Source organism: Petaurus breviceps, unplaced genomic scaffold (genome assembly GCF_028583685.1).
Source record: "Petaurus breviceps papuanus isolate PSGF00001 unplaced genomic scaffold, PetGlider_PUasm1.0 81, whole genome shotgun sequence".
Lineage (NCBI taxonomy): Eukaryota > Metazoa > Chordata > Mammalia > Diprotodontia > Petauridae > Petaurus > Petaurus breviceps.
In genome coordinates, this window is record NW_027186546.1 from 5658879 (window position 1) to 5674002 (window position 15124).

The 15124-nt window shown below is 34.0% G+C and overlaps 1 protein-coding gene across 4 annotated transcripts in view; it reads right to left on the reverse strand.

Annotated features, from left to right (window-relative positions):
- LOC138176119 (inositol 1,4,5-trisphosphate-gated calcium channel ITPR2) overlaps nucleotides 1–15124 on the reverse strand; it is a 529530-nt gene that overhangs the window by 155931 nt on the left and 358475 nt on the right. For all 4 annotated transcript variants that reach the window (XM_069106877.1, XM_069106875.1, XM_069106876.1 and 1 more), the window contains exons 40-43: nucleotides 10681–10864; nucleotides 9653–9909; nucleotides 8414–8614; nucleotides 6554–6664 (exon numbers count right to left, since the gene is read on the reverse strand). In XM_069106877.1, coding sequence (XP_068962978.1) covers nucleotides 6554–6664; nucleotides 8414–8614; nucleotides 9653–9909; nucleotides 10681–10864 — 753 coding nt within the window. The remainder of the gene's footprint in view (nucleotides 1–6553; nucleotides 6665–8413; nucleotides 8615–9652; nucleotides 9910–10680; nucleotides 10865–15124) is intronic.

Below are 15124 nucleotides of genomic sequence, written 5' to 3' on the forward strand. Positions count from 1 at the left end.
GGTGGTGGTCCTGGGGTGTGTGACCAGTGTGGCAGAGCTTGTAGGGGCTGTAGAGAAGGCACACTCCTAATAGCTCTGACAACATTTGTGAAAACCTCAGAAATTTGGGACACATCTCTCTCAACTCTGGAAACAGAGGTCTACCATGGCAAAGAGCTCAAAAGTCAAGTAATTGGCTGGCAAGATGAGCAAGCAGAAGAAGCACAATCAGACCAAAGAATTCTTTTTGGAGGACAAAAAGGGTCAAAATATGGAACCAGAAAAAGGTAACAATGTCAAAACTCCTGCATCAAAAGCTTCCAAGAAAAATATGAACTCTTTGAAGTGGAGGAAAAATTAGGGAGAAATGAGAATGATGCAAGAAAATAATGAAAAGTGAGTCAACAGCCTGCTAAAGGAGACCCCCAAAAATACTGAAGAAAATAACATCTTAAAAAATAGACTAACTCAAATGGCAAAAGAGGTCCAAAAAGCCAATGAGGAGAAGAATGCCTTAAAAAGCTGAACTGACCAGATGGAAAAGGAATTTTGAAAAGTCAATGAAGAGAATAATTCTTCCAAAATTAGACTGGAGCAAATGGAAGCAAATGACTTTATGAGAAACCAAGATGCTATAAAACACACTCAAACAAATGAAAAAAATAGAAGGCAATGTGAAATATCTCATTGGAAAAACCACTGACCTGGAAAATAGATCCAGGAGAGATAATTTAAAAATTATTGGACTACCTGAAAGCCATGATAAAAAAAAAAAAAGAGCCTAGAAATCATCATTCAAGAAATTCTCAGGCAAAATTGCCCTGATACTCTAGAACCAAAGGGTAAAATAGAAATTGAAAGAATTCATCAATTGCCTCTTTGAAAAGATCCCAAAAAGAAAACTCCTATATATAGCCAAATTCCTGAGTTCCCAAGTCAAGGAGAAAATATTACAAGCTGTCCGGAAAAAAACAATTTGAGAATTGTGGAAACACAATCAGGATAACACAAGATATAGCAGCTTCAACATTAAGGGATCAAAGGGCTTGGAATATGATATTCCGGAGGTCACAGGAGCTAGGATTAAAACCAAGAATCACCTACCCAGCCAAACTGAGTATAATGCTTTAGGGGAAAATATGGTTATTCAATGAAATAGAGGACTTTCAAGTATTCTTGTTGAAAGAAACAGACCTGAATAGAAAATTTGACTTTCAAATACAAGAGAAGCATGAGAAGGTAAACAGGAAAAAGAAATCATAAGGAATTTATTAAAGTTGAACTATTTACATGCCTACATGGAAAAATGATAATTGTAACTCATGAGACTCTTCTCAGTTTGAGGATAGTTGAAGGGAATATATATGTATGTATAGGAGGGTGTATGTGTGTATAAATGCAAATGTGAGTGTGTGTATCTGTATGTATACATAGACAGAGGGCACAGGATCAGTTGAACAGGAAGGGATGATATCTTAAAAATAAAATTAAGAGGTGATAGAGGAATATAATAGGAGAAGGAGAAAGGGAGAGATAGAATAAGGTAAATTATCTCATAAAAAAGAGGCAAGAAAAAAAAACTGTTACAATGAAAAATGAAAGGGAACGGGTCAACCTTATTCTCAATGAATTTGGCTTAAGGAGGGAATAACATACACACTCAAGTGGGTATCTTACCCTACAGGAAAGTAGGGGGGAAGGGGATAAGAGGGAGGATGATAGAAGGGAGGGCAGATTGGGGGCAAGGGTAGTTAGAAGCAAACACTTTTGAAAAGGGACAGGGTCAAAGGAGAAAACAGAATAAGTGGGGGGCAGGATAGGATGGAGGGAAACACAGTTAGTCTTTCACAATATAACTACTATGGAAACATTTTGCATAACTACACATGTACAACCTGTATTGAATTGCTTGTCTTCCAGTGGTAGTGGGTGGGGAGGGAAGAAGGGAAAGAATCTGAAAATCAAAGTTTTAAAAACAGATGTTAAAAAAATTGTTTTTCTATATGCAACTGGGAAATAAGATATATAGGCACTGGGGTAGAGAAATCCATCCTGCCCTACTAGAAAGTTAGGGGGGTATTGGGGGAGGATATAAGAGAGAGCAGATTGGGGGAAGGGATATTCAGTAGGCTTGATATCTCGGGGTTGGGGTAGGGGAAAGACGGGGAGAAAATTTGGAACTCAAAATCTTATGGAAATGAATGTTGAAAACTAAAAATAAATAAATAAAATATTTTTTAAAATATTACACAAATATACAAAGGATCTGTGATTTTGTCCAAAGGGGGGCACTACCAAAGTGGGGACTTTACACCAAGACAACCACTCTATAATCTTAAATTGTTACTTGAGGTACATTGATAGTAAGTAACTTCTCCAGGGTCATTAAACTATTAATTATTAGGGGTAGGATTTTAAACCAAGCTGTCCTAACTCCAGGCACAGGACTCTGTTCACTATAACAATGTTACATCTAGTTAAAATTAAAATTATTTCTAGTTTTAAGTAGACTAAGTAAAAACTGTAATTAAGTAAATTAAGTTAAACAATTTTAATGAAGATGAGGCATATATTTAAATAATAAAATTGTGCTTATAACACGAGTATAGGCAGTAAGGATGCACTAAGTTATCTAGGGATAAAAGATCTCAGAAGTGAATATTATTAGGCAAAATGTCATTTTTGTGATGGGTTGACAAGGATGATCCAACGCTGAGGTTTGGCAGGGTGCACTGGTGAAATGATATCTTAATATGTGGCATCACCATTACTTTAGAGTATTTTATTATGATTGCTTGTGAAACACTAAACATTTATAAATAGAAATCATGTATTAAACACTTCTTGTCTCACAACTCTATGTTTCAGTAAATATAATGTGTATAACCTTAAAAACTGTTTAAAAAGTATTTACTCTAATTATATGGAAAATTATATTTTATAAATTGTAAATTCAGTCTAAAAACTTTCTACTATAGGTATACCTCTTTTGTATAATAAGTATATTCCTGAAAAAAAATATGCATATAAACTGATTTTTTTTTCAGCATAGATACTCCTATATGTCATTTTGAACTGATATATTTTTCAATATTTCACAAAAGTTTTCCTGCAAGGTCCCATCATGGTATAAAGGCAACTCTTGTTTATCAAGTTTTACCAGTAAAATACAAGTTGTCAACATTTTGAGTATCATCCCAACTATAGATTACATCTGTTATGTATATAGTCTAAGGACCAGACATAAAGTTAAAAGAGGTTTACTGTAAGACAGTAGATCATCAGATTATGAACTTTTTCAGTAACAGTAACTCATAAAGATCTACTTAGGCATAGAGAGGATGTGGTCAACATTAGTGGATAAGTTGCCTATTACTAATTTAAGCACAGGTCTATGAGGTAGTCAAGTATATTGTTCAATGTTTTCTCTATTCACCTTGTGATAATTAAAATACTTCAAGGAATGGAGCTATTGAAGTACATAATATGATGGGGAATTATAAAAACCACTGTCCATGATTTCTTTATACACTTAATTTTAAAGTGAAATGTAAAGCTTCAACTAGGAACCTAAGTTGAGTTGCATATTGCATAAGTACAAGCTGTCGATTAATTAAATCATGGTGCTAACCAAACCAAGGATATGAGATAAATCTTTGTGTGAGTCAACTTCAACCCATTCCCTAATCATAGGACCACTGATTTAAAGTTGGAAAGAACATTTAACCTAAGCCTCTCATTTGTCACAAGAGGAAACAAAGGCTAAGAAGGTTAGATGTTTTTCTCAAAGTCAAAATACAATACCAAATCTTCTAATTGCAAGTTCATTATTCCTTACACAATACATACCTTACTTACTAATAAAGGTGGGTAGCTATTACAGTTTAAAGGTTTGTTAAAATTCCCTCATTTTACAGATAGAGAAGAAAGGTGAAGGAACTTTACAAAGTAAAATTAAGTTAGTGACCTCTACATGATCTCAGATATGGTATTAAAACCTTGGCCTCTCTGGTACTCTTCTAATAATACCTCCCTAGTTAAATTACAAAAGTGTGTATTTTTGTTGATGATCAATCATTTTCAGTTTTGTCCGATTCTTCTTGACTCCATTTGGGATTTCCCTGGCAAAGATACCAGAATGGTTTGCCACTTCCTTCTACAACTCATTTTACAGATGAGGAAACTGAGGCCAACACAGTTAAGTAACTTGCCCAGGGTCCTATATCTAATAAGTGTCTGAAGTCAAATTTGAACTAAGGAAGATGAGTCTTCCTAACTCCAGGTCCAAAACTCAATTTTCTGTGCCAACTAGTTGCCCTAAAGTATGTATACCTTATTTTATATTCATTACTTCTTTATATGGAAAAAACTTCCTATTAGAGGGTTAGAAAAATTTTTACATATGAAAGATTCTATATTAGGGATGGGGAAACTGCAGCCTTAAGCCACATGTGGCCCTCTAGGTCCTCAAGTGCCACCCTTTGACTGAATCCAAACTTCATAGAACAAATTACCTTAATAAAATAATTTATTCTGTAAAACTTGGACTCAGTCAAAAGGCCACAACTAAGGACCTAGAAGTCCATGTGTGGCCTTGAGGCCACAGGTTCCCCAATCCCTGGTCTACATGGCGTGGCCTTTGGGAATTTACTTTGTTTATCTAAAACATAAATTCCTAAATATGAATACATGGCTTCTTGTGCACATTCATTTGTATAGCCTCAACACTTAGATAAAGAAAAAATATTATTTACTCTACTTGAGTCATGATCGACCCTACTGCTGGCAAGTGTTTTAATGACTTGCTTTAAAGACATCATTGAAAAGTGAATGTGTAAAATTACTAATGGTATTTCGGATGAATGTGATCTAAAATGGAAGACAGCAATTCGATTGGAAGTAGAGAGTGATCAAACTAAAACAAAGTACTTTTACACATTCTAATTAATGATAATGTAGTTGATATTAGACTTGACAATCTAAGTTAAAAAAATTAAAGAATCAGTTAATGTTTGGATGCCTTGCTCTTCTCTACCTAATTAAATGAAGAAAATAAAAACAGAGGGAATAGAGAAGTACAGAGTGACTTCTAGAATGAACCTCAATAAAACATCATCAAAATGAACATTGCTTCAAACAGGGCGGCCATGTAGCACAGCAAGTAAGAGCACCGGCTCCAGTGTTTAGAAGACCTGGAGATCGAATCTCGGGCTCAGACACTTAGCACCCACCCAGAAACACCTGGTCGTGTAACCTTGAGCAAGTTACTTAACCCCAATTGCTTAGGGGCGGCCAGGTGGCTCAGCGAGTAAGAGCACTGGCTCCAGTGTCGGGATGACCTGGATCAAATCCGGGCTCAGATACTCAGCACCACATCCAGAAATAACTGGCCGTGTAACCTTGAGCAAGTTACTTAACCCCAATTGCTTTAAAAAAAAAAAAACATTGCTTCAAATTTTACTTGATGCTAACAGCAGTTTACATATTGTACCTTGATTATTTGCATCAATCTTGGAGCTGAAAATATACTAATACTTCACTTTTTGCAACACATGAAAAGTGTAGCACCTATTTTTTAAAAAAAAGATTTATTCCTGTTTTTTATTTTAACATCATAGTCATTCCTGCATATATTCTCCTCAACAATTTCCCTAGCCACCCACTCCCACTACTAGTAAAACTTTCCCTATAACAACAATGAAAAAAGTTAAGCAAAATCATTTAACATGGTGACTATATTCAACAGCATGAGCAACATCCTACCCCCATAGTCTCCCTACCCCTCCAACAAAAGGAGAGGGGTACATTTATTCCTCTCTCATCTGGGGCCAAGTATGATAATTATAATTAGACAGTGTTCAAATTATTTTTGCTTTTTTCATTTATGTGGTGGTATTGGTATGCTGTTTTTCTAGTTTTATTTCCTTCCCCCTACCTCAGATCCTACAATTCTTCCAATTTTCTCCATATTTATTATATTTATCATTCTTATAGCACTATAATATTGCATTATATTCATATACTCCAACTTGTTTAGCCATTCCCTGATAGATGAGCACTCACTTTTTTTCTTATTCTTTGCTACAACAAAAAAGTCCTGTTATATTTGGTATCTATGGTAACAAAGGAAATATATTTCTATATTTCCCCTCCTAGAAGTATAAACCAAGAGTGGAATCTCTAGATCATAGGATATGAACAGTTTAGTCCCCTTTTTTGCATAATCCTAAGTTGTTTTTTTTAGAACATATATACCAATTCACAGCTCTACCAATAGTTTAGTGTAATTGTCTGCCCTCATTCTGTTCAATGTGAATGATTTATATCTCTTATCTTTACCAACTTGCTAGATGAGATGCAAGTTCAGAGTTATTTTAATTTGTATCTCTCTTGTTATTTGTGATTTGTAATAATTTTTTGTATGGTAATGTTGTGTAATTTCTCTTTTGAGAACTGATTGTTAATTTCCTTTGACCATTCATCTATCAGAAAATGGCTTTTGTGGACCTCAACTTTCCATGATAATTTATATTTAGAATTCCTTCTTTCTTTACAAGTATAAGGTTTTAGATACCTTTAGCTGAAGCACCAAATCCATGCGATATTTTCCAAGAGGGTTTATGTCATTCAATATCAGTGCAATGATGATATCAATGCCATTAGACTCATGGGTAGCAATACAAGTCTAGGAAAGGAAATGTTTAAGAAATAACATTCACTTTTCAATATAGTGATACTCTAAGCAACATATAATACAGAATCTCTAAAGAGGTAGTGTGGTATAGTAGATAAAAAGCAAGGCTATGAGCCAGGAAGACCTGGGTTCAATTTCTGCCTCTGACACATAACTGGCACGTACTCTGGGCAAGTCACTTTATTTTTCAATGCTCTGGGCAACTCTTAAGATTTTAAACTCCAGAGAAGAAATTCACCTTCTGTGGTGGAGAGAATTTCCTGATTTGTGAGTTCTCTGCACCACTGAAATTGCAGATCTAGTCCTTATGAAATACAAAAGCCCTACTTTACTCCATGTTCTACAGACACCATTTTTGAAGTAAATTGTATAGAATTTCAAAGCTGAAAAACTGATAAAATATTCTCTCAACAAATATTTTAAGTTACTATATTAAAACTATATAGAATTAATTTTATTTCACAGAATTTTTGGGAACCTAAGCATCAGAAATATTCAATTTTAAATAGACTATGTGACAGTGGCACTTAGCTTCAAGATATGATAGATATTATAGCTGTCTCTATGTTAAACATTTTATATCGAGAGAGAGACTATGTGACCATGCACATGGTCTGACCTACCATATGACTGAATCCATTATATTCTGCATCTCCTCACCATAAAGTTTTTGTTAAATTTAAAATAAATAGTGCTCTTATGGTTTTTGCTTTTCCTTTTAGTTGGCAGTTTTTTGTTTGTGGTTTTGGGTTGGGGGTTTTTTCAGGTTGTTTGTTTTGTTTTTGCTTTTGTTTTTTTTTTGTTTTGTTTTTTTTGTTATTAGCTATATGGGTAAATTAAACTTAGAGAAAATGCCAGGCAAAGCTCCAGACTTCTTTTGGGAGTTGTATATACCCAACATTGATAAAGATTTTACCCAGTTTATATGCAATAGTAATTGCTATGTTCAGGTTCTTTTTTATGATAAAAACCTTTTCATTTATTGTTCTATTTCTTTAAAGCAGTTGGGGTTAAGTAACGTGCTCAAGGTTAAAAGGCCAGTTATTTTTATTGTTCCATTTCAAAAATCAGTGTTTGCTCTTAGAAGTTCCTCTTGTAATTTTTATGTTTTTACAAAAACCTATGAAAAGTCTTTAAAGACATTTTGGTGTAAGATCACATATCAGAGTTCTATATTCATTATTATAACTCTAAAATGCTTAAGTGAATCTTGAAGTCTCTGGGTACAGGTCCAGGTATCATGAGATCATTCTATCACCTTTTCTTTCCTTCCCTTGAGCGTACCTTCTGTACTCTTACAGTGAATACTTCATATCTGACTAGAGACCTGAATCAGGGCCAGTCATTTTGGAAGAAAGGCTAAAGTTTGCCTTGGAGGAACACTGCAGGATACTCAAAGTGTCTAATTCAAAGAGCCAAAGACAACCTTTTTTTGACAAATTTTTGAGAAAGAACCATAAAAAATAAAAGCAAAGAAAGATAAAGAAACCTTGCTCCTTCCAAAGGATTTAATTTTTATCTGACACTGGTTCATAGGAATTTTCCTTTAAGGTCAAATTAAAAAATAATATGGTAAAGGATTCATTTGTCTATAATTGAGCATTTACATGTTCAGATAGGAAAGGGGGAAAGTCTGATGAGGCCAACAGAAAGAAAAATCACTTTTAAAAGTACACAAATAACTGCTTTGTTCAGTAATATGCTTCTTTAGTTCATAAGTCAGTCAAAAATCTTAGTTACCTGATTTTCATGGCATGGTCCTTGGCAATATTCAGTTAAACTCTCCAGAGTCTGGTTGACTAGAGATACATTCCTCTCATTGATATACAACCCCAACAGACCCAGCCCTCCAGTTGTACTTCCACAAATGCAATCTAAGAACTGAAGAGTCTCACAAACAAGGTTATAATTTGTTTTGTTGTTTTGATTCCTCAAGAAGTTCTGAAATCAAAGTAATACAAGAATCATGGTCACATTCATTTTCATTTCTCCATAATCTATTTATCTCAAAAAGCATCAACATAGCAGAGCTGCATCAAGTGGTTAACTATTCAGGAGTATCTAAATATATTAGATTTCTACAAAGTCTTGCCTTAAATGTTGTTTAATGTTACAAATACTCTTAGAATAAGTATTTCTAAAAGTCACTATTTCTGAAATTTAAAAAGAACTTAATTTGGAAGAGACATTTCTAGGTCAGAATTTCCCAGAAATGTTCTGCTTGATGTGGGTTCCATGAGAAAATTTTAGTACTAGCAATATTTTTCCCTCTAAAATATTAAATAAAAATTATCTATTATCAGACATGTTGATTACATAGCATTTATTAGGAAAACAATAGGTTTAGTTTTATCTATTTTGTTCTGAAATTTCTCTTGTCCATTTTTTTTTAATTTCACAGGGTATTAACTACCTCCAGATTGTCTTCATCTTGAATTTATGGATTCTGCCAAAATATTTAAAATCCTGAAGTAATCTATGGTCAAATTAGTTCTAATCTAGGTTAAAGAAAAAGGAAGTGCACTACTGGAAAGCTGTTTTTACTTATTCATTTTTTAACATTTTTATTTTGGGGTGGATAGGTGGCGCAGTGAATAGAGCACCGGCCCTGGAGTCAGGAGGTCTTGAGTTCAAATCTGACCTCAGACACTTAACACAAAAACCAGCCATGTGGCCTTGGGCAAGTCATTTGACCCCAATTGTCATCCAAAAAGCAAAAAACAAAAAAACACACACAAAAAAATTTTATTTTGAGATCCCTTCTCTTCACTCCCATCTAAAGGGAAATAATTCATACAGGTTCATTAAGAAAGTTTTTTCTCTTTTCTCAACATAATCAAGCTGGATTGGGTTCTTTGAACATTTAGATCACTTTCCAGTTTTTACTCATATTCAAATTAACAAAACTGGATATTCTAGTATAAGATTTTAAAAGAAAAATATAATCTATTTATTGGTTCAGATCACAGGACATCATACCTGTAGTTCTCTGTTGTGATTCTCACAAAGCAATTGAAGAAATCTTAGAATCGGTTGCATAATTGCAATAGTAGGGGTCATTGTTACTTCATCAGCACACTTTTCATCTGTATTTCCAGCATCTGTTCCTGTGCACATGAGATCTATTTCTGGATCCATTTCTCTTCGATATACACAGTATGCTTTGGATGTTGCTGAAGATGCTTCTGTTAACTGCCCTTTCATTCCCTCTTTTAAATGCAAAGATGGATCTCTTACTGAAAACAAAATAATATTCTTATTCTTACTGGGATAATTTCACCTTACATATTGAAAAGAGAAAAACATGTTAAAAACAAGAAAATTATCATGGTACTTGTCTTCTTCAAAAACAAAAATCAATTGAAATTCAAATGGAACACAAATTATAAACATAAACTATTAGTTCTCCAAGTTGAAAAAGGCTCAACATTCCCATATTATATATGTTAGCAGAGATATATAAAAATATACAGAAGAATAAAATGTGGCAAACTTCAAAACATGAATTGTTTTTGTTTTTAATATCATTTCCTTCCTCCATATCACCTCAAAAAATAAAAACCTTTTTAGCACAGTATAGAAATTATAATCACTGTTCTTAAAAACCAGAAAATCTGACTTTCACGTTTTTATTAAGAGAATGTTTAAATATGAACTGACTAAAATGATTATTTTAAATATGGCATATATTATTTATATTTTAATATGCTACATAATGTTCCTATCACTAGTATCCACTAATAATGGTTTATTTTCTCAAATTTAGCTACATAGAATTAATTGAAGTATGCATTTCAGGAACATAATGATTCAAATATGAATATTCTTGATTGTGGTATGTTTTTCAAGATATGACCAAGATATGGATGATGAATAGGTATGTCTATTAAAATGAACTCACTCTCTCCCCTTCCTTAAATACAATTATTTCCCTCTCCTATTCCCCCAATACACACACACACACTATTATATTATTATAATATACACATTACTAAACTCATCTTTACCTCTCATTCTTGGACTAGATGCTATTAGATCACTGTCATCATCCTTCTTCTTGCTGCCTAAGTCTATGGTATTCACCGTCACAGTTGATCGTATCTCTTTCTGGGCAGCCTTCATATGGTCATATAAGACTTTAAAAAACTTTTCAGATTTTTTTTGCTCATTCAATTGCTGGTAAGAAGAATACTGTCAGAAAAAGAACATAAACTTTAGGGGAAATACTTAGTGTTTATTCTCATAACAAAAGCATTGCTGAGAAAACTACACATATCCGATATTGGCAATGATCGTATTACAAAGTGACATGTTTTTGGCAGTGTAAACATTACCAACATCTTAATATTTGCTTGCTAATTATGTTGCTAATTATATATTATATTTCTATCTACTTTCTATCCAATTACATTTCAAGTAATTATATTATTACTAATAGCATGTATTTAGGTTTTTCTTTTCACTTGTTTTTTTTAATTTATAATCATAAATTTGTATTTAAAAGATTGTCAAGGGTATCATACAAAATTATATACAATAAATATGATTCACATCCTATAAAATGCATCATTATGTTTTCCTCATTACCTTAACCAAAAAGAATTTGTTAAGTATTTATTTACACACTGAAGCCTTACTATCAAGCCAACCCTGGGATATATGTATAGATGATTCCTCTTTCTCAAGGTTCTTTCAAAGGTCTGGTGTTAGTAGAGATATAAATTTTTGATACAACAGTCCCTGCCCTCATGAAACATAAAGTTTAAGGACAGGGACATATAAAGAGAACTACAACACACAATAATGCATGATCTGTGAGCTAAAGAGGGTTGGGGGTGTTTGTTTTTTTATGCTATGTGAAGTCTAAGAAGGGAAAAGGTCATTACTGACAGGTAGAATAAAGAAAGCTTCATGGAGAAGAAAACATCTGAATTGGAGTATAAAGAAAGAACAGAAATTCATCCAGAGAAAAAGAGCAAGGACAACATTCCAGACAAAAGGGACGAGAGAGACAGAGAGAGACAGAGAGAGAGAGAGAGACAGAGAGACAGACAGAGAGAGACAGACAGACAGAGAGAGAGAGAGAGAGAGAGAGAGAGAGAGAGAAAACATAACAGGGGAATAGTTTTCAAGTCCAGAAATCAGGAATAGTGCTGAGAGGTGAATGAGAGCCAGTTTAGACCCTTCCACAGAGGCTTCAGGAGGAATTCACCAATGGAAGAAGGTATGTTTGTAGGGGAAACTTGCAGAGGGATCTTCCAAGTGTAAAGCAGCAGTCAGAAGTTACAGGGAAAGGAGGGCCCAGGCTCTGAAGATATTTCCAGGAAAAGACAGAGCCTATAGAAACTGACAGGTAGGAACCAATGAACTTCCAACCTAACTCTGCTTTATGGTCAACAGTGGCATAGATTCTAGTTAATCTCTTTATAAGGCATATAATTTTGAAACACTGTATAAGAAAAATAATTGAAGTATTGAAGAAATTCAAGAATATTTAATCCAATCATTTAATGTTTCCCTAAACGTTTTAGCATCTAGCAAAAGATAGGGGAGAAAAGGAATGTTGTATGCTTAGCCAATAACCGGAAGCAGCTAGGTTATAAAGGAGGGAAGTTAAAGGACTTGAATTGAAAAGAAATGGATTAGCCTTCTGGACAAATCACTTCTGCCCCATCCCAAACTACACAAAATTAGCTACAAGACCAATTCAGCTTTTTTCCACCTCCTTTACTTTGAGACTCTGAAAAAAACTGAGGGATGGGGGCCAGAAAGGAAGAAGGAATAACAAGAAACCCAAGATCAATTTTGTTCATTACACAACCTTGGTCAAATCACAAACCTGAGTTTCAGTTTCTTTATCTGTAAAATGAGGGCTAAATCAGTGACTGCTAGGTGTCACTTACAGCTAAATCTGTGATCCTAGGAAAGTTTTTCTGGTTTTTATAAGTAAGGGCACAGACTTGGAACTAATGGATAAATTTAAAACAGCACTTTTTTAGTAACCTATAAGAAAATAGGAGAACAAATTCCTTAATTTCTTTTGAACACAATGTAAGAGAAGTAATGATCAATCAAGCAGCAGGCTGTAGGTATAGTTGGTAGGTGTATTTATCAATGAGACCATTTAAGATGTACTTCTCCCACCCTGTCACACACACCTACACGCTCATCCATGGGATTGCTATAGATGGAAAAGAAAAAACCCAATTACAAATGTGATATTATCTCCATTAAATAGTGTGCCATCTCATCCCTGTTGTATATGTAATGCAGCATAAAACCCTCATAGATAGATAGACAGACAGACAGACAGACAGACAGACAGACAGATAGATAGATAGATAGATAGATAGATAGATAGATAGATAGATAGATAGATAGATAGATGGACAGATAGACAGACAGATAGACAGATAGGAAAATAAGTAAATAGGTATATAATACATAGTAACTGATGTTTTCTCAGTCACCTTTTGGGGGCAGTAATGCCTGTTTTTTCCATGTCCTTAGTATCCTCCCCTCTTTGGAATACCTTGACATGGCCTCACATACAGCATAGATCTCCATTCTATACAATTGGTCTAGTTCAGTTATTTTCCCCGACTCTTCAGTAGCATTTCTATTTCTTCTACAAACATATCAAGAACTGTTACGTACCTATACTTGGTGGTGAAAAATCTTGCAACTCTTTTCTTTCATTTATGTTTTTCAATCCTCTCTTAGTCGCTTCTTTAAATGCCCTCAAGACGACTTTTCATACTTGGGCTCTTGCCAAGTTTCCTTTAAACTAGTTTCATCCTCCACTATTTCCCTTTCTTTTATGAGGCAATGCTCATAATCCTCCAATCCTTTCGTGTAAGATTTTATAAACAAGCTTATGTTTGAAATCAATAGTGTCCTTGACTTCCATATCTCTCTTCTTATCAAGTAAAATTAAATGTATGCTTAATTGGACAGTTTTTAGGTTTCCTTAGTTTCCTATTTATGTCAACTGATTTATTTCAGTTAAATTTTTATGTGAAGCCTCAGACACTTAACACAAAAACTAGCCATGTGACCTTGGACAAGTCACTTAACCCCAATTGCCCTCCAAAAAGCAAAAAAGAAAAAAAAAAAAGAGATGGCTGTTGTACTGGGTCCTGGGATTGGTTCCGGCCTCAGATACTCGGCACCCCGCACAAAAAAAGAATAACTGGCCATGTAACCTTGAGCAAGTTACTTAACCCCAATTGCTTTAAAAAAAAATTTATGTGAAATTATTATAATTAGTGTCTCTACTCTTTCCTCCATCAATATCATATTTTTGTCATAAATAACCCATAAGGTTAGAGTTGGTTTTAATTACATTCCATATCTTTTCCTCACTTTTAATCTTTCTTCTAGTTTGTTATGAATTTTTATCTTTGCTCTAATAAATTGGTGGTATAATCACATACAGACAACTAACTCAAGGATGATTATCTTACCAGTAACAACTCCCTGTTCAGTTTTAGTGCTTACCATGTCTAAAATTCATGATCCCTATGGATGAGGCTTACTTCATGGTAACTTTCTTGGGCTAGTATAAAACTCATGTGTCCTTACTAAGTTATCTTTTGTTTCTTTTTTGCTAAAATTTCTACCACTTCCATATTTTTGAGTTCCAAATCCGTCATTGTCTTTACTACTTTACAGAGAATTTTCATCACAGATACATTCTCAGTTGTCTATTATTTGTCTTCATTAGTTCTGCTTTGAGACTGCTGACTTCTGTCCTAATTTTCTTCCTATCTTCTTTTAAAAGTGTTATGTATATTTTGCATTATTTTGGAGTTGTTCCATGATTTCTGAGGAATGCACAGAATTATCATTTTTCATTAGGGGGTTTTGACTCAGATTGACTGATTGATAGATTGAGGTCTTTCTAAAAAAATTTACGAGTTTCTCTCTTCCTCTGACTTTGTTTAGGGAGTTCCTGGTGAGGAAACTACCTGTACCACTGAACATAAGGAACTATTTCGTAATTTATATTCATGGACAGTGGAAGGAGCAATGAGAGGCTAAGTGAATTGCCCAAGATCACAAAGTCAACGTGTATAAGAGGTGGAACTTGAACCCAGTTCAAACTTATGGCAAAATTAGCTCTCTATCCATTGTACAACAATACTAGCTAGTTTATGAATCCTGCTGTTGGTTTATCTTACGAATGTTTAATCTTTTAGTATCACTTTGTCTCCCTTTTATTCATAGTTCATTTTGTGTCTCTTTGGCAGTCTGGTGAAGCCTATGAACCTCTCAGAATAAAGCTTTAAAATGTATAAAATAAATATAATTACAAAAGAAATCAATGATATTGAATTAAAGATTCAATTTTTCCCATGCAAGTTCACAATCCCCCAAATTCTATTATGATATTCTTTGTGGGTCCTTATACCCCAGATAAATACCTTTTCATTTTTGGACTTTTTGTCT